This window comes from Acanthamoeba castellanii, assembly GCF_000313135.1.
Source record: "Acanthamoeba castellanii str. Neff unplaced genomic scaffold scf7180000084776, whole genome shotgun sequence".
Lineage (NCBI taxonomy): Eukaryota > Discosea > Longamoebia > Acanthamoebidae > Acanthamoeba > Acanthamoeba castellanii.
This window is the reverse complement of record NW_004457586.1, coordinates 230,267-246,565: the sequence shown is the minus strand read 5'-3', so window position 1 is coordinate 246,565 and position 16,299 is coordinate 230,267. Positions and strand designations below refer to the sequence as shown.

At 59.2% G+C, this 16,299-nt stretch overlaps 8 protein-coding genes across 8 annotated transcripts; 3 read left to right on the top strand and 5 right to left on the bottom strand.

Moving 5' to 3' along the window:
• Nucleotides 1-26: 26 nt before the first annotated feature.
• ACA1_278810 (soluble pyridine nucleotide transhydrogenase) lies at nt 27-2,714 on the bottom strand (the record flags this gene model as incomplete). Its single annotated transcript, XM_004344603.1, has 10 exons — nt 27-203; nt 287-453; nt 539-721; nt 783-942; nt 1,097-1,296; nt 1,393-1,529; nt 1,663-1,873; nt 1,970-2,072; nt 2,162-2,251; nt 2,382-2,714. The coding sequence occupies 10 exons, from the start codon at nt 2,712-2,714 to the stop codon at nt 27-29; spliced, it is 1,761 nt and encodes a 586-aa protein (XP_004344653.1).
• Nucleotides 2,715-3,013: 299 nt separating this feature from the next.
• On the bottom strand, nt 3,014-3,669 carry ACA1_278800 (LIM domain containing protein; the record flags this gene model as incomplete). Its single annotated transcript, XM_004344602.1, has 5 exons — nt 3,014-3,044; nt 3,074-3,134; nt 3,285-3,359; nt 3,483-3,502; nt 3,605-3,669. The coding sequence occupies 5 exons, from the start codon at nt 3,667-3,669 to the stop codon at nt 3,014-3,016; spliced, it is 252 nt and encodes an 83-aa protein (XP_004344652.1).
• Nucleotides 3,670-3,767: 98 nt separating this feature from the next.
• ACA1_278790 (NADH dehydrogenase (ubiquinone), putative) lies at nt 3,768-4,325 on the top strand (the record flags this gene model as incomplete). The annotated part of the gene is made up of 3 exons (XM_004344601.1): nt 3,768-3,986; nt 4,058-4,133; nt 4,216-4,325. 3 exons carry the CDS (start codon nt 3,768-3,770, stop codon nt 4,323-4,325), a joined length of 405 nt encoding a protein of 134 aa, XP_004344651.1.
• A 439-nt stretch (nt 4,326-4,764) lies between these two features.
• On the top strand, nt 4,765-5,991 carry ACA1_278780 (uncharacterized protein; the record flags this gene model as incomplete). The annotated part of the gene is made up of 3 exons (XM_004344600.1): nt 4,765-4,837; nt 4,957-5,549; nt 5,665-5,991. The coding sequence occupies 3 exons, from the start codon at nt 4,765-4,767 to the stop codon at nt 5,989-5,991; spliced, it is 993 nt and encodes a 330-aa protein (XP_004344650.1).
• Nucleotides 5,992-6,175: 184 nt separating this feature from the next.
• ACA1_278770 (uncharacterized protein) lies at nt 6,176-7,590 on the bottom strand (the record flags this gene model as incomplete). Its single annotated transcript, XM_004344599.1, has 2 exons — nt 6,176-6,836; nt 6,878-7,590. 2 exons carry the CDS (start codon nt 7,588-7,590, stop codon nt 6,176-6,178), a joined length of 1,374 nt encoding a protein of 457 aa, XP_004344649.1.
• A 378-nt stretch (nt 7,591-7,968) lies between these two features.
• On the bottom strand, nt 7,969-8,712 carry ACA1_278760 (serine/threonine kinase, putative; the record flags this gene model as incomplete). The annotated part of the gene is made up of 5 exons (XM_004344598.1): nt 7,969-8,014; nt 8,121-8,300; nt 8,381-8,450; nt 8,535-8,565; nt 8,665-8,712. The coding sequence occupies 5 exons, from the start codon at nt 8,710-8,712 to the stop codon at nt 7,969-7,971; spliced, it is 375 nt and encodes a 124-aa protein (XP_004344648.1).
• A 182-nt stretch (nt 8,713-8,894) lies between these two features.
• ACA1_278750 (ankyrin repeat-containing protein) lies at nt 8,895-12,362 on the bottom strand (the record flags this gene model as incomplete). The annotated part of the gene is made up of 12 exons (XM_004344597.1): nt 8,895-9,152; nt 9,229-9,301; nt 9,377-9,473; nt 9,564-9,665; nt 9,757-9,883; nt 9,966-10,090; nt 10,198-10,509; nt 10,589-10,719; nt 10,824-10,965; nt 11,054-11,107; nt 11,193-11,422; nt 11,524-12,362. The coding sequence occupies 12 exons, from the start codon at nt 12,360-12,362 to the stop codon at nt 8,895-8,897; spliced, it is 2,490 nt and encodes an 829-aa protein (XP_004344647.1).
• Nucleotides 12,363-13,257: 895 nt separating this feature from the next.
• On the top strand, nt 13,258-14,643 carry ACA1_278740 (ankyrin repeat domain containing protein 44, putative; the record flags this gene model as incomplete). Its single annotated transcript, XM_004344596.1, has 6 exons — nt 13,258-13,482; nt 13,562-13,684; nt 13,779-13,932; nt 14,061-14,197; nt 14,356-14,592; nt 14,638-14,643. The coding sequence occupies 6 exons, from the start codon at nt 13,258-13,260 to the stop codon at nt 14,641-14,643; spliced, it is 882 nt and encodes a 293-aa protein (XP_004344646.1).
• Between the last annotated feature and the right edge of the window lie 1,656 nt (nt 14,644-16,299).

Here is a 16,299-nt window from a genome sequence, read left to right as displayed (position 1 = left end):
GAACAAGATGGCCGACGTGGTGATCATTAGGCCATGATCTTGTTGTAGCCGTCGAGCGCGGCAACCTGGTAGGCCTCGGCGAAGGTGGGGAAGTTGAAGACGTTGTTGGTGAAGTAGTCGATCGTCGCCCCCATCGCCAGCGCGGCCTGTCCGATGTGGATGATCTCCGTTGCGCTCTCTCCGATGGCGTGCACGCCCAACACCTTCGAGACGTTCAGCGGTTCGCGGGAGTGAGACAAGGGGCGTGCTGCGATGGGGAGCGCGGTGGCGATGTTTGAATGTATACCTTGCGGGTCTCCTGGTGGAAGAGAATCTTGAGCATGCCGCCGGTCTCGTCGCCGATCATCATGCCCTTGGCGATCTCCGAGTAGCGCGCGATGCCGTACTCGTAGGGGATGTTGTTCTTGGTCAGCTCGTGCTCGGTCTGCCCCACCATGCTGATCTCAGGAATGGCTGCGCGAAAGAAGAAGGAAAACGAGGTTAGCTACGAAAGCTCGCAGGCAGGAGTGGTGTGTGGGAAGAAGGAGGGGGCGAGTACAGTAGATGCCGTAGGGGATGAGGCTGGGCTGCACGCGGGCGCACTGTTGGCCCCACATGTGGCACACGGCCAAGCGGCCCTGCAGCATCGACGACGACGCGAGGGACGGGAAGCCGATCACGTCGCCGGCGGCGTAGATGTGCGGCACCGCCGTTTGGTAGTGCTCGTTCACCCTCAGGCGCCCTGCCCGGTTTCAACGCGTCAGTCAACGGCGTCGGCGCAGGTGGGTGAGACACGAGTGTACCTCGAGCGTCGGCGGTGAGGCCGGCGGCGGCGAGGTTAAGCGAGTCAGAGTTGCACTGCCGCCCCACGGCGTACAGGAGCGAGTCGCCGATCACGCGCTTCCCGCTCTCCAGCTCGGCAATAACGCGCTTGCGCGCCTCGTCGACCTTCACGTTTTTCACCTGAACACGATACCCCAAGAGGGACGGGTGAGCCACTCCCTCGGGAACACACACGCACACACACACACAACACACACACAACACACACATACACACACACACACACACATGCACCACCAACCGTGCGTCGCTATGGGGTGGTGGGATGGACAACCTTTTCACCCAGCCTGAACTTGCCTCGCGCCTCACGCATGTGGAAGACCAGGTTGTCGACGATCTCGCGGTCCACAAACTCCAGCAGCTCGGGCCTCTGATCGATCACCGTCACCTGCGTGTTGGCCAGGGAGCCCAGCATAGCGGCGTACTCGATGCCCACCACGCCGGCCCCGACCACGATCAGGTTGCGGGGCATCTCTGCAGCGCACACCAGAGCACACCAAAGAAATGATGAGAAAATGGCAATAATGCTGCAAGCAGGCGGCTGGGAGGGCGATCGGGGCCTGCGCGCACCGGAGAGGTTGAGGATCTGGTCGGCGTCGAAGATGTACTTGCCGTCGCAGGGGATGTTCGGGTCGTGGGCCGGCCGGGTACCGCACGCCACCAGGATGTGCTTGCCTCTCAGCTTTCCCTTCGTTCCATGCGAATCGCTGCACAGCGGAACCGGCAAGGTGTTGTGTGTGTAAGTGTGTTGTGTGTGTGTTGTGTCGTGTGTGTTGGTTGAGAAATGCATTTGGGAGTCCGCAGGTCAGACCACGACGGAGCTGGGAGGGGAGGGCGGACCTGACGAGGATCGTGTTGGCGTCCCAGAACGAGCCACGGCCTCGCACATGGGTGACGTGGTTGCGGGTGATCTGGTTCATGATCACCTCCTTCTCGCGCTTGATCACGCTCTGCACGCGGTAGGTGAGGTCGGAGAAGTTCCAGTTCTCCTTGGCCGTGTAGCTCTTGCCGTAGAAGAACCGCTGCTTGAATCCGCTCAGGTACAGAATGGCTGCGTTGTGCACACCATGCGCAGCACATACCGCCAGCGCGGTGAGCAAGAGCTGTGATCGAGCGCGGCGGGTGGGCGTAGCGGGAGAGTGAGCACCTTCGCGGAGGGTCTTGGAGGGGATGGTGCCGGTGTTGAGGCAGATCCCGCCCAGCCACGCTCCGTCGTCCACCAGCGCCACGCGCTTGCCCAGTTTCGAGCTCTATCCACCACCACCACGTCGACCATCAGTCTCACTCACTCACTCACCAATTAAGGCCATCATTATCACTCTGAGGGGTGGAGACGAACCTGAATGGCGGCCTTTTGTCCGGCCGGCCCGCTGCCGATGACGATGAGGTCGTACTCGGGGATCATGCTCTCCTCCACCAGCATCACACCCTGGGGGGGCGAAGAGGGACGACCAAGTCGCGTGCGGAGGTCACCGTCAAACAAGGAACACGCGCGCGAGGCCAAGGAACAAATAGAAAATGATCTGAGCTGACGGTTGTGGGTGGGGGGGAAGAGATACGGGGGCGACTGGGGCACTGGAAGGGGACGAGGGCGAGTTGGGAAGGGACTCGCTGCTGTTCTCCTCCGCAGTGGCCGCGGAGGGTGCCAGAGAGGGGGCGGGGGTGGCGGCAGCGGCGGCGGCAGCCTGCTGTTGGGCCTCTTTGAGGAAAGATGAGAAGGGCGAACCGACGGGGCGCGACGCGGACGAGTAGAGCAGGTGGTGCGGCTGGCTCACCCGCCCGCTCCCGACGCTCGGCGATGACACGAGCGTCGGCCAACACCCCGCACCACCCAGGGTGCCGGTGCGGGAGGTGGCTGGTCGCCCCACAAGTCTCAAACCGTGTCTGCGCATGGCTGCTGCTGCTGGCTCTGGTTCTGCCGGTGGTGGGCTGCTGTCGTGAAGAGAAGGGGGTGCGGTGTGCCTCCCTCTTCCGCTTCTCTGGTGGGTGTGCTGCACTGAATGAACTCTTGTGCGTGTGTTCTTTCTCTTTCTTTCCTGGCCTCTTCTCTTTCCCCGCGGAAGAGGCGCCCGGCAACGGCGGATTTTGTGGTCTCCGTCTCTCCGACTTTAGACAAAGAGGCGAAGAGAGCGGGGAGGGGGGGGCGTGGAGGAGAGTGAGGCCTTCATTGTTGTTTCTCTTTGTAGGCTCCTTAGGTCTCCTCCTCCTTCTTCTTCCTCCTCCTGCCGAGAGTTGAAGCTGATGGGCTCACACGCGATTGCCCTGGCCCACGCGGTAATTGGAGTCGTAGCACTTCTTGCAGAAGGGATGGCCTGGGTAGCAGCCACCACCACAACGTCCAAGAAAAGAGAGGCGAAGGCGTGCGTAAGAGGAGTACTGGGGTAAGCGTGCCACACGACACACCACACACACAGCACACGACACACCACACACAGGGAAGGAAGCAAGTCAGAGGGTGATACCATCCCGCTTGAACTCCTTGCCCAACGAGAGAGCGCTGTCACAGCCGGCACATTTGAAACATATCTTGTGGTACACTGTGGGGCAGCAAAAGAACAGGGTCAGTGCAGACCTCACGCGTGTAGCATTCGGGTAGCCACGCCGTGAACGCTACCAACCACTCCTCTCCACTGTCACTCAAGCCTCCCGTGTGCACATACCCTTGTTGACGGCACGAAGCCTGTTGGTTCACGGGTGAAAAGTGAAGGGAGAGAAAATAGAGGGGGGGGGGAAGAACGAAGCTAAGAAGGGATTGTTGCGAAAAGGTTGGGGTTGACTGTACCTCTCAGACTGATACACTTCCTCACCGCAGCGAGCGCACTTCACGTCATCCCCCAGGTCAGTCATCTTGGCTGTTGGGCCTTCTTTGTCTGTGTCGACGAGAATAAAATAAAGAGACAAATAAAAACAACAAAAATAAGGCAGACAACAAGAACCACAAGAAGATGAGGCGCGCCGCACCGCAGCTCAGCAGGGGCATGCTGCCCGCCTATGGACGTTCGTCGTCTTCCCTCCTCGCCTCGCGAGCCACGTTGAGCTCAACAGCCTCGAGGGCCGCATCGAGCTTGAAGCTTAAAATTCCATTCCTTGGCGATACCGAAATCGCCCTCAAGGATGACGTCTTCCGCCCTGGTGTGCCGGAAAACCCTGGCAATCTTTACGCCGTAAGCCCCTCCTCTCTATTCACCCCCCCCCTGCAAGCATTAATTTTGCTAAGGATCGTCCTCCTTGACAGCCTATGCCGGCTGAGGAATTGATTCACGAGATTCCGCCCAAGGTCACTCACGGAAGCACCGCGGTTTGTGATGGAGGTTTAACCCCCCCCCTCTATTTGAACGTATTTTCGAGCTCACTCCCCCCCCCCGCCCCAATCTTCCTTGCTCCGTACTGCAGGTGGTGGCGCTCTTGGGCACCCTCGTATTTTTATCAACCTGGACAAGCCCGGCCCCCACGACTGCGGCTACTGCGGTCTCCGGTTCATCAAGGAAGAGGAGCACCACTAGAGACACACAATACATACAGCCCCTTCTCCCTTCTTTTCGCTCTTTCTGTCCGCTTTTGTGTGCTGCACGTGCCCTCGAGCGTGCCTGGACCGTTGCGTTCTTGCCTGTGTGTCCATCCCCCGTTCTCTACCCAGCACGACCGATCACGTTCCTTCTCTTTCCGATCTGACGCGCTCCAACGTCCGTTGATGCTGCGGCGCGGCTGACTGAAGGGAACGTGATCAGACGTGCTTGGTTGTTGTTGTCGTCGTTGTGCCTTGGGACGAGAAGGAATCCGGGCTGGCCAGACATGAATGTCTCTTTGGCCAAAGTCCGGGTGAGGCCTCCCTTCAGAATACCAGGAATTCGTCGGGCGGAGCTAATCGTGCGAACAACACGACACGAGCGTTCCTTCCTTGTGCGCCCCCCATCGGATCAATCCAATCAATAACCAACGAAGATGTCCTGCCCTTTCACTGGTGAGAAGAGCCCTGCCGCCCCGGCCAACGTCGAGGAGGTTGCGAAGGAGAAGAGTACGTGGCTCCGGATGATCATCCCTTGATTTTAATCTAATCTAGATCGCGATGCACCAAATTTTTGTGGAGGTGCGAGGATCTAACCGCCACGCGGTTGTGTTTGCTTCATCTTCCAGCCGAAGGAGAGGAGACGGCCAAGGGTTGCCCATTCGAGGGAAAGGCGCCCCGTCGTCCGGCCGCGGGCGGTATCGACATAGATGAGATCGATGCCGACAGTCCTTCGCTGGCCGAGTACAAGAAGCTGAAGCGGGTGATGGGCATCATGACGCAGTTCTACAAGGACGGCACCGACCTCAAGCAGGGCCACTACGACCACGTCACCCAGGAGCTCGAGAAGCTCGACGTCGACGCCAAGATGGCGCAGGAGCAGCTCGAGGTCGTGTCGGCCCCGGCCTTCGCGAGCCACCCCAAGCAGAAGGAGTTCGCCAAGGAGCTGGCCGACGAGGTCGAGCGGCTGACCAAGCAGCGCGAGCTGTTCCTCACCAAGCAGAAGGAGTACAAGGAGCTGGCGGAGTGGAGCCAGGGCATCGTGCGCGTGTGCGAGTGGCTCGAGCTCAACCTCGACGACTACTGCTCCAAGACCCTCGACTACCCCAAGCTGAAGGACGCCCAGAAGCCGCCCACGCTCGACAAGGACACCGCCGTCACCTACTCGAGCGGCCTCGACGAGATCTTCCACAACCTCAAGGAGTCCCAGGACTTCTTCGAGGTAATATTATTTCACTACACCACCTTCACCACCCCTTCACTTCTTCTTGAATGCTGTCTCCCCTTTGGTGAACAAGATGCTGACGGGCGATGAACGTGTGATGCGTGTGCTATAGGCGTCGGTTGATGGCCGGCTCAAGAAGTACCACACGGCGGAGAAGGAGCTGATCGAGGCGCAGCTGGCGGTGGTGCGCAAGTACCCCGAGAGCAGCGAGCGGCGAAAGCACGTCGAGGCGGAGCTCCTGCAGGATCTGGAGTTCGTGCAGGGCAACATGGTGGAGACCCCCGACGCCGCCCGCCGCAGGGAGAAGATGCTTGAGTCCCACGCCGACTTCTTCAAGGTCCTCAAGTTCCACAAGGAGAAGCTCAAGGTGCTCTACCTCGAGGACTCTACCGATGCCCAGAAGCGCGAGTTCGATCCCCGATTCGACCACTACCACTAAGAGCGAGCCACCTTCTTCCTTCGAAGAGAGAGAGGCCTTTCTTCTGCTACGTAGCTCCTAAACCACAAAAATAAATTAACAAACATTTAAAAAAAAACAACAGATCTCACGTACAACAGTGCCACTGTTTATTTGTTTGCCCTCAGCAATCAGTTGGTGAAGAGAGACACAGTGTGCGCCGTGATCAGCTGTGGGCAGCGTCGCCGCCCGGCGCGCTTTCGCGACGAGCACCGCTGTCCGTGTCGGAGAGGAAGACCTCCGACGCCCTTCGCTTCGTCAGAGCCGCATCTCCGCCCGCGCTCTCCAGGAGCTGCTGCTTCGCAGGGCTCATCACCATCTCCTGCAGCTCCGTCACGCCCGTCCCGCCCTCCGTGCCCATCTTCGCCGCTTCCTCATCGCAATCGCCGCTCGCGTCATCGTCGTCGGGCGGTGGCGACACCCCGAGCGACGTGAGCATGGGCTTGCCCAGCTCGCCCGCCCCGGCGTTTGGTGCTCTCGCGGGAGGCGGGAGCCGGTCGAGCTGTGTCGACACCACGAGCGAGCCGTCGCTCTCCGTCATCCCGGCGCCGATGGGACCCGAGCTCGCGTAGTCGTAGTAGTCCTCGTAGCCGTCCTCGTCGTCATCGTCCGCCCCCTCGTCGCGCTCCGACGGTCGGTCGCGTGGGGGGCTCTTCACGCGCGCCTCGTCCAGCACGTCCTCCAGTTCGGCCACGTTGGCCACTGACTCAGTGCTTCGCGCTTCGCCGTCCGAGGTGGCCGTCGACGGGTCGCGGTGGTACGACTCCTCGTCCTCCTCGACGGGCACCTGCGGTTCGTAGTCGGCCACGTCGACGTTCCGTAGGCGCCTGCCGCCCGACCAGTCTCCGGTTGGGCGTCGGCCAGGTACCTGGCCTCGAGCGACCCGCGGCGGCTCTCCCGCTTTCGCCGCCGCGGCTCTTCCCTCTCGTCGCGCTCCCTCTGGCGCCTCCTCTTCTCCTTCTCCCTCTTCCGGCGTCTCTCCTCCCGCTCCCGCGCCCTCTCCGACGAACTGTCGCCACTGCTGCTGCTGCTGCTGCTGTCCTCCTCGCTGCTCGACCGTCGGCTCCTGTGGCTGTGTCGACTGTTGCGCCTCGCGGCCTTCCTCTCATCGGCCTCCGCCTCCTCGCGTCGTCGCCTTCGCCGCGACTCCTTCTCCCTCTTCTCCCGCTTCTCGCGCCTTCGTCGCCGCTCCTCCTCTCGCTGTTGGACCCCCTCTTCGCCCTCTTCGTCATCACCGCGTCGCGCCGCACTGCTGCCGCTGAGGTAGCGCCCTCCCACGCCGCCGCTGCTTGTCTCGAGGTCGCGCAGGTGGACCGCCCACTGCTCGCGCGGCATCACCCCGGCGGCAGCGGCCCACTCCAGACCGGTGGCCGGCACCTCGGCCGGCGGTGCGACGTAGCCGAGGGCGGCAGCGTCCATCGACGAACCGGCGTGGAGGCCTTCGGCTCGCGCACGGTCGCGTTCCGCGGCGGCATGCTGCAGGCCCCCACCTCCGCCGCCCTTGTTCCTGTGGGCCAGCTTGGAGAAAGTGCGCTTCAGCTTCTGCGTGGCCTTACTGCTCGCGGTCTTGATCTTCTTCATGCTGCTGCGTTGTGACAACTGGGAAGCGACTCTCTGGTGACCTTCTCTTCTCCTCCTTTGCTGCTGGCTTGTGTGGTGTGTAAGAGAGAGAGTTGACCTTTGCTCTCTCGGTCCTGGCCTTTCCGGAACTTTGTTGTGAACCAATCCCAGTGAAAAGTCGGCTGGTGCCTCCGCGTAATTCGCTCGCGCCCTTTTTTGTGGACATTGCCACCGCGGAACAAAGGGGTGCAGTGCAGTGCAAGGTCGTCTGTCCCGCGGGCAATGAGGACACATAAAAAGAATGAACATTGAACACGTGTGTGCTACGGGTGTTGTGTTTAAATAAAGAAGAAGGGGGGCATTCCACCGCGAACAAGCAGAAGGCAGATGGGGCTCATCTCACCCGAGGTCGCTGAGCTTCTCCAAAATCTGCTGAAAGGAGGGCCTGTAGGCAGTCACAAACAGCAATGTGTGTGGTGGTGGTGGTGGGTGGGGGGGAAGCGGTCAGGCCCCAATTGAGATAGAGGGCGGCGAAGGTGTAGTGGAGGTACCGCATCTCGGGCGCGTCCTCCCAACATGCGCGGATGAGATCAGCCAGGGCTGGCGGGCAGTCAGCGGGCATGATTGGCCGAAGCTTCTCGTAGCAGGCCTTGAAAGCCACCCGCATGGGCGGAACGCTGTCCTTGTCGAAACCGAATCCGTCCATGAGCTTCTTTCCAGTACACATCTGCCTGCAAAACCAAATACCCCCCCCCAATGGTTACCCCGTCACCATTATCGGAGGCGGAGGGGGGAGGGCACAGTTGTGTACCACAGGACCATGGCGAAAGAGTAGCAGTCGATCTTGGCGCCGTAATGCCTCGTTTGCAGCATCTCGGGCGCTGAAGTGGTCTCAGATGTCAGCCCCTCATCACGCTGGTGCCAACACGCGCGAAGAATAGTCAAAACGGTAAAAAATGGCATACCCATGTACAAGGGGGTCCCAAGGCCAGTCATCGTGGCCGTGGCGTCGCTTTCTCGGGACACTGCTCAGGGTGAAGAAAAAGCTGAGAACCAGCCACCTACCAGCTTCTCCACTCATAAGCAAAGACGCACCTCCGAAATCGCAAAGCTTGGGAGTCCATTGGTTATCCAGCTGCACATGTGTGGTGTCGTGTGTGTGTGGTTGAGACACTACGTTAAGGAGAGACGAGAACACGGGACAAAGCGCGATAAGCGGTACCAGGATGTTGGAGGGCTGTGATATCGAGGCGATCGCCATAGAAACACACCAAGCAAAGGTTATTTTAATGACAAATCAACGAACGGGGTGGTGAGTCGTGCGGTCAAGGGGAAGGAGGAGGCACCTTGAGATCGCGGTGAATGATGTCTGCGGTAGAGTGAATGGCCACAACGAGGAAGACCACGCACGAAACAGTCAGCGGACAGCGAGGATCAACAGAGGATATAAATAAAGAGAGGCCAGTACTCGAGCAGTGTAGGTAATGCATCCCCTGGGCGATGCCCTTGGCAATCATGACGAGCAAAGAATGGTCGATCGGCCCATGACGTAACAGACCCGCTAGACTCTCAGGTACATACTCCTGGTTCCGGAAAGAGTTGGTTGGTAAGCAGGCGTGCGGAGGAGAATGACGTTGGGCGTGCCACGGCGGAGCGTACCATGACCAAGCACCGAGCAGATGGATGAAGACACACGCCAAAGTACTGTACAATGTTGCCGTGTCTCAACTTACTGTGGAGAGGTGAGAGGGAACCTTCATAAGGCACAAACGGCGAACAAAAGCCGTCATGCAGCGTGGCAACGCACCACATGAGCTGGACCTCTTTGAAGAACATCTTGAGAGCGGTGTCGTCCTGCTTGTGTAATCGCTTGATGGCGACCTCACTGCTACGCCAGGTACCCTCTGAGCAAGCAAACAATTCGGAGGGGAAGGTGATCATCGTAAGTGGTCACGTGCCTGCTCCATCACGAGGCAATGGTGGAGGGCACGCACTGCACACTGAGCCAAATGCGCCTGTCCCCAGGGCCTCGCCAAACTTGAGCTCGTCGATCTTGATCTCCCACACCTTCAGCATTTCCGTTATCGACAGGTTGACTGGTGCCAGCGGTACGGCAGGTGAGTACGTCACCACTCCACAAACACGGCCCACTAGCCAGTGTGCCCGACAAAATAAATAAGCTGATACCTGACTCGCCTGATATGGACCGAACGCTGGTTTCCACGCGGGTAAACCGGGCCGTCTGGATCAACTCACTTTCGTCCTCGTCCTCGTCCTCGTCATCTTCATCTATGTGCATGCCCTTCCCCTTCTCCTGCAATCACGAGTTAAGGAAGGGGGCTTAGAAGCTACGCAGCAACGGGACACGAGAGAGAGAGAGAGAGAGAGGTGCTCACCTGGCTGTGCGCTCGTCGCTCTCCGACTGGAGTACCATCAGCTCCATCAAAGCTCAGCGCCAGGTCGTAACTGATAGAATCACAATCCCGCTCTTGTTCCCCCGCTCCAGTTGGTCTCTCACCGGCTTGAAGGATTGACATCACAACGTGTGAGCGCACGCACGCACGCACGCACGCACGCACGCACGCGCAGAGAGCAAATAAATGTATACGAAAACGGGTAGGCGCGAACCTGATTTACGTCGTGCTGGCTCGTAGGCCACAGTCGAAAGGTCATAGGCATCGGTATCTACAGTGGTGCGGCCTATGGTCGAGTGAGGCGACGCGCGTGCCTTCTTCGGTGGCGACTTGGCGGGGAGCACGGGAGAGGAGGAAGAAGTCGGTAGCGGGCGGCGTGGCGTTGACTGTTGCGGCAGAACTGTGATGGAGGACGATGGTGAGGAGGCCGTTGTAGCCGCTGATGATGACGACGATGACGGTGAGCCCGGCGGAGAGGCTCCCTCTTCACCCTCCACAGCCTTTCTCTTTCGCGAGGGCGTCCCTTCTGCGAACGTTGTGTGATTATGAGACCTGGCCGAATTTGTGGGCACATCACACATTGGGGCAAGCCAAAAGCTGCGTACCTGTGGTAATGCGCTCGACGAAGAGATCTCGTATGGTGTCATCGACAACATAGTCTTGCGGCGTTTTGCCCCGGCTGTCGGCTACGTTGACGTCGATTCGCTCACAGCACAACAGTTGTTCTGTGCCTTCTCTGCTTGCGCACATCGCGAAGTGGATGAGTCAGTACGCGAGGGATGCGGTGGCACCACAGCTGCATAACAACCACGCACACTGCCTGACACAAGAAGAAGGTACCGATAGGACTCTTTGCTAGCATGATGTAAAGCCGTCATACCGGCCTTGTCTTGGAGGTTCACATCAACAGTGCGAGTGCCGGCCTTGAGGAGGCACTCTACGGCCTCGGTCTTCTGGTACTTAATTGCTGAGAAGAGGGGACCTAGAAACACCGCAGTGGCAGTGCCGTATGATTAGCAAAACGCAGAGGGAAAGCAACACACAGCAGAGAATGGGCTAATAAGTAGTACTTTGGCCCTGGTCGTCCTGCATATTTGGCAGCGCACCCATCTCCAGCAACAAGCCTGCGAAACGAAAGAGTCAGCAGCGACTCCACGTACATGAAAGTCATCGGGACGCCCCTCCACAAGCAAGCAAGGCGACACATACCAATGGCAGGCACAGCGCCGCCTGCACACGCCGAGTGCAGGGGTGTCCGTCCGCGACGGTCGCGCACGTTGACGTTGGCTGACTTCTCCTGCGCCAAAAACCGGAGGACGTCTACGCGCTGGTATTTGGCCGCCGAGAAGAGGCAGGTCTGTCCATCCCGGTCCTTCATTTCCAATAGGGAAGGCGCCAGCTCCACCAACCGCTTCACGATCGCCAAGTGTCCACTCGCTCTGCGACACCGCGGTACCGCCAACGAAACAACACACACACGACGCATGTAAAAACCATGTAGGACCAGCGCAACAATTTTGGCAGGAGAGGCACGACGTACGAAGCCGCATGGAGGATGGAGCGACCGGCCGAATCGCGATGGAGGAGGTTGATGTCGGGCAGAGAGAAGAGGTACTCGAGCACGGGACCCTGGTCGTACTTGACGGCAGAGAAGATTGGTGTCTTGCCCTCGCCGTCGACCACGTTGAGAGACGCGCCGTGGGCCAGCAGCAGACGCACAAGGTCTTCTCGTCCGCTTGCCGCCGCACAATGCAGGGCCGTCCGCAGCTGCACACCGCCGGCCTGCCGGCCTGGACAGTAGTGCACGTCGGCGCCAGCCTTGAGTAACGCTCGCACCACCGACGCCTTGCCGAAGCGTGCTGCCCACAGAAGTGGCGTCTCCCCTTTTTTCGCCACAACGTTGGGATCGCTCGCTGGCGACGAAGGAGTAGAGGCTGACGGCCGCGTAGCTACGGCCGTTGTCGCGCTTGTGCTGTGGCTCGGCCGAGTCGACCATCCAGAGAGTCTTCCTTGAGGCGTCGGTTCCCCACCACCACCACCGTTGCCCCCTTGTGGCGGCGGCGGTGGGTCGGCCTGTGAGCCTCCAGAGCGCAGGAGGAGTCGTACAACCTTGGCGGCGTTGCGCTTGACAGCAGCGAAGAGAGGCGTCAGCTGGTGCCGATCACGAGCTGCAGTATCGGCTCCACGGGCGAGCAGGAGTGCCACGAGTTCGAGGTCGCCCCGTTCGCACGCCAAGTGGAGAGGCGTCTTCAGCGTGCCCCCCTCCGCCTCAGACATCAAATCGGGATTCGATGCAAGCAGAGCCTCCATTTGCGCCACGTCGCCATTGGACGCAATGTCGTGGATGTTGGGTTGTCCCCGCGACGGATTGCCCAGCATGCTGGGCCTGCTCCTTACTCTCCGGCTGCTGTACAGCGAATGGCCGTAACACCTGCCCCCCTTGGCGCCAAGATCGTCGAGAGGAATGCGCGTTGATGTTTTTTGCAAAACAAAAAACACACGTTGGCAGAGAAAACAGCAAAGGGAAAACAGAAAGAAAAAGATCCCTTTTTTTTTTTATTGGCGGCCACCACCGGTGCCTTCTTTTTAGCACCACCCCGAGTTTGAGTTGATGGAGCTGCACGAGCGCCTTGAAGGCTCTGGGCCTGTTTACGCCTGTCAATGAAGAAGAAGAGGAGGCGAAACATGACGTGGTTGAAGAAGCCAGGGAGGTGCACCAGGTGCTGCCGCTAGAGCTCCTGCAGCACATCATAGGCACTCTTGACCCGGCCAGCGTGGCGCGAGCCAAGAGCGTGTGCCAGGCCTGGCTCGCCATGTGCGAATCGCCCTCCGTGTGGGCGGCTGTCTACCGCCACCACTTCAGCTCGCACCCCTCACCGACCGCCCGGCAGGAAGGTTGCGGCCGCGGCACGCTCCTCTTCAGTGAAATGGTGACACAGTGAGTGCTGATGGTGCCCTTCTTCTTGCCCCGACAATCTTCAACGTTGTATCTCCGGCCTGCTGCAGAGGAATGGGAGGAACGTTGTGTGCGGGCAGCCAGGTCGCTTCGGCGCATCCAGTCTCAGTACGCCCACGATCAACAGGAGCGCCTGTGGCGAACCATCAAGTACGCCCCCGCCGCCCTTTCACGTTTTCGGACCCTCTGTTCCACCCGGCGCGAGCTAGTCGTTGGTGCCAACGATTTTGTGCGCGCGGCAGGTGGTGCTCTGTATGCGGGCACGACCGTGTGCTGCAGGCCCTTCTCACGACGGAGGGTGCCAATGTGAGCGTGGATATGATCAACGGCAAGCGCCCTGTCCACAACGCTCGAGCCGCCGCAAATGAGGCCCAGGATGATGACGTCACATGCACGCGGCCGATTCACCTGGCAGCGTCCGTGGGCTGCGCCGAAGTGATCGACCTGCTCGCGCTCGCGGGCGCCGATGTCAACGTGTCCGACCGCCACGGAAACACGCCCGTGGGTACCGCCGCGGCCAAGGGCTACCTTGACGCCGTCGAGGTTCGTCACGTGCTTTTCTCATGCCAATAGGGTGCACTCACGCACAAATTGCGCCCACTCACCACACTCGTGCGCGAAGGTCCTGCTGCGGCATGGCGCAGGAGGCAGCGATTTCACGCTTCTGACCGAGTCCCAGAAGAGAGGCAGGAAGAAGGGCGCGCGGCCACTCTCGTTCCTAGCCGCTGCCGGTGGCAACATCAAGGTATCCTCCCCCCCCCAATCTCCATGTGGCGCCACCAGCTTTGCCTCAGAACCTTTTGGTTTTTCTTTTACAATTCATTCCCCGACCACCACAGACCATGGAAGTGCTGCTGGAGCGGGCTGGTGGGCCGGAGCAAGCACAAGCGCTGGTCAACGCCGTGGAGCCCAGGACGGGCAAGACGGCTCTTCACTTCGCTGCGGAAAATGGGCGCGAGCTCATGGTGGCCCTCCTGCTCAAGAAAGGCGCTGGTACTGTACACCTTGGCCCCTTAGAATGTGCACCAGTCAGGGCATTGAACCCACCGCCCCTCCCCCCCTCTCCCCAACCGACTTCGTGTTGTGCCGTGCCGTGCCGTGTCGCGTTTTTTCCTCTGCAGACAAGGATGTTCTGTGCAATTCCAAGCAATCGGCGTTGCACTTGGCAGTGCTCAGCGGATGTCTCACCGTTGTGCGCATTTTGGTGGAGCACGGCGCCAAGGTCTTGTTCTCCGCAGCCGAAGCCCAGACGAAGAAGGTACGCCCCACGCTCGGGTGGTGTGTGTGTGTGTGTGAACATTGGGGGTCTGGGTGGGTGTGTGTCAACATTGGGCGTCTGTGTGTGTGTGTGTGTGTGTGGGTGGGTGTGTGTGGGTGTGTGCTTAACTGACGTCCAATGTGGGCATCGACGTGCAGACCCCCGTTTCGCCACTCTTCCTAGCCGCTACCTGCCAGTCCAAGAATATGCTGTCGCTCTTCCTTGAGATGGGTCTCGACATCAACACTATCGACGAAAAAGGTTGTACGCCGCTTCACGCTGCGCTCTATGCTGAACACGAGAACCTGGCCTTCATCGAATTTTTTCTCGAGCACGGAGCCGACGCTAAGGCCGTGGACAATTTGGGCAGAAGCGTCCTCCACTATGCACTCAGGGTACCGTGCCGCTTGGCATACGTTGCTCGCTCCTTTATGGGCCAGCGCTGATCTGGCATGTGATGGATGTAGCTAACGTATTTTGGGGCGACATCAATGAACCACCCAGAACGCCAGCACGCTCAACAAAGTGGAAATATGCAGGCGCTTGATTGCTGCCGGTGCTGATGTTCACTCCAACGATCCTGTCTTGGTACGTAAGCCAAACCCTCTGATTCGTTGTTGTAGCCCCATGTGTAGCTAGCGTAATGGCCACAAACCGTTGGTGTTTCTAATGGGCACAATATTGTATATCTTCGTTCAGTGTCTGGCCACACTTGCTTCAGGCCGGCGTGCCGACTCAGAGGTCTTGGTTAATCTCATCGAGCTGTTCATCGAACATGGGGTCGATGTTCTAGAGCGTCGTACGAACTCCCCACACTTGGCGCAGAAGCAGAAGCCGCTCCACGATGCAGGAAGCACGGGGACTGATGGCGGGGGGGGGGAACACAACAACACGCCTTTCGTCCTTCTTCTTTCGCTCTGCAGGAATCGGCCTACCCATACTCCTGGCAGCAGTCAGTTCTACCCGATACAGACTTACAGAGGCTCTGCTGGACCTCGGTGCGTTTGAATTCAGCTTCTTTCTTCGCAGTTGTGTGCCTGGCCAGCTGTTGTTGTAACATTTATATTGGGGGGGGGGGCGGCGGCGGTGGTGGACAGGCATAAATCCAAATGGCAGTGATGGAGAGGACCTGCCATTGTTTCGAGCTGTCACTCAATACTCCTGGATACATGATCAAACGACAGCAAAACTGTTGGTTGAGCTGCTTATTGAGGTCCGCATTAAAAACCATCCCTCTCCCCCTCCCCCCGTTTCTGTACCCTTGGCTGATTGTCTGAACAATTTTGTCCAGAGGGGAGCGGACATGAATGGCCAGTCAGGGAAAGCACAAGAGCCAATTTTGTTTGGTGTGAGCCTGTCAGATGCACCTGAGTTATTCCAGATGTTGGTAAGTTGCGCAGCTCACCTCCTTCCATGTCTGCTGCTGCATGTTACCCTTCTGGGTGTGGGTGGTGGCTGATCAGGTTTGCCATTGCTTGGATTTGCAGGTATCACATGGAGTTGACATTAACGCAAGGAATGGGCATGGTGAGACATTTTTGTACCGGACCATCAACATGCAGTGGCCGTATTTCGAAGGTCAGCTCGAGCCCATCAAGCAGTTGGTCCACACCCTTCTTGAGCGTACGACACACACCACTCAAATGCGCTCTGAGTTCCTCCCACTCACTGGTGGGGGTTCTACTTGTATCTTCCAGATGGTGCTGATCCTCGCCAATGCCTGGTGCAGGGTCATGGCCCATTGTCTGGTCCAATTCATCCCTCGGACAGGTTGGGTGCCGAGTGGATTGCCTTTGTCCAATCCCTGGGCATCCCTGCCGGACCAGACCAGGACCAGGGCTGACGACAAAATACGCCCCCCCCCGGGACGTTAGGTTGACTTCTTGTAATTCCTGCGCAAATTAAAAAAAAGGTACGGACCTTTCGGAGGTGCCGGTTTGGTTCCGTCGCCGGGGTCGAAGAGAGAGGCGCGGAGGTTCCTTTTGGTTTCTTTTGTCCCCCGCCTTCGATCAAGAGAGAGAGAGAGCAAGAGATGTCGCAGCAGCAGCAGACCGCCATCCCCGCCCCCGTGGTTGCGCACCACGCCCCCGTCTTCGATCTGA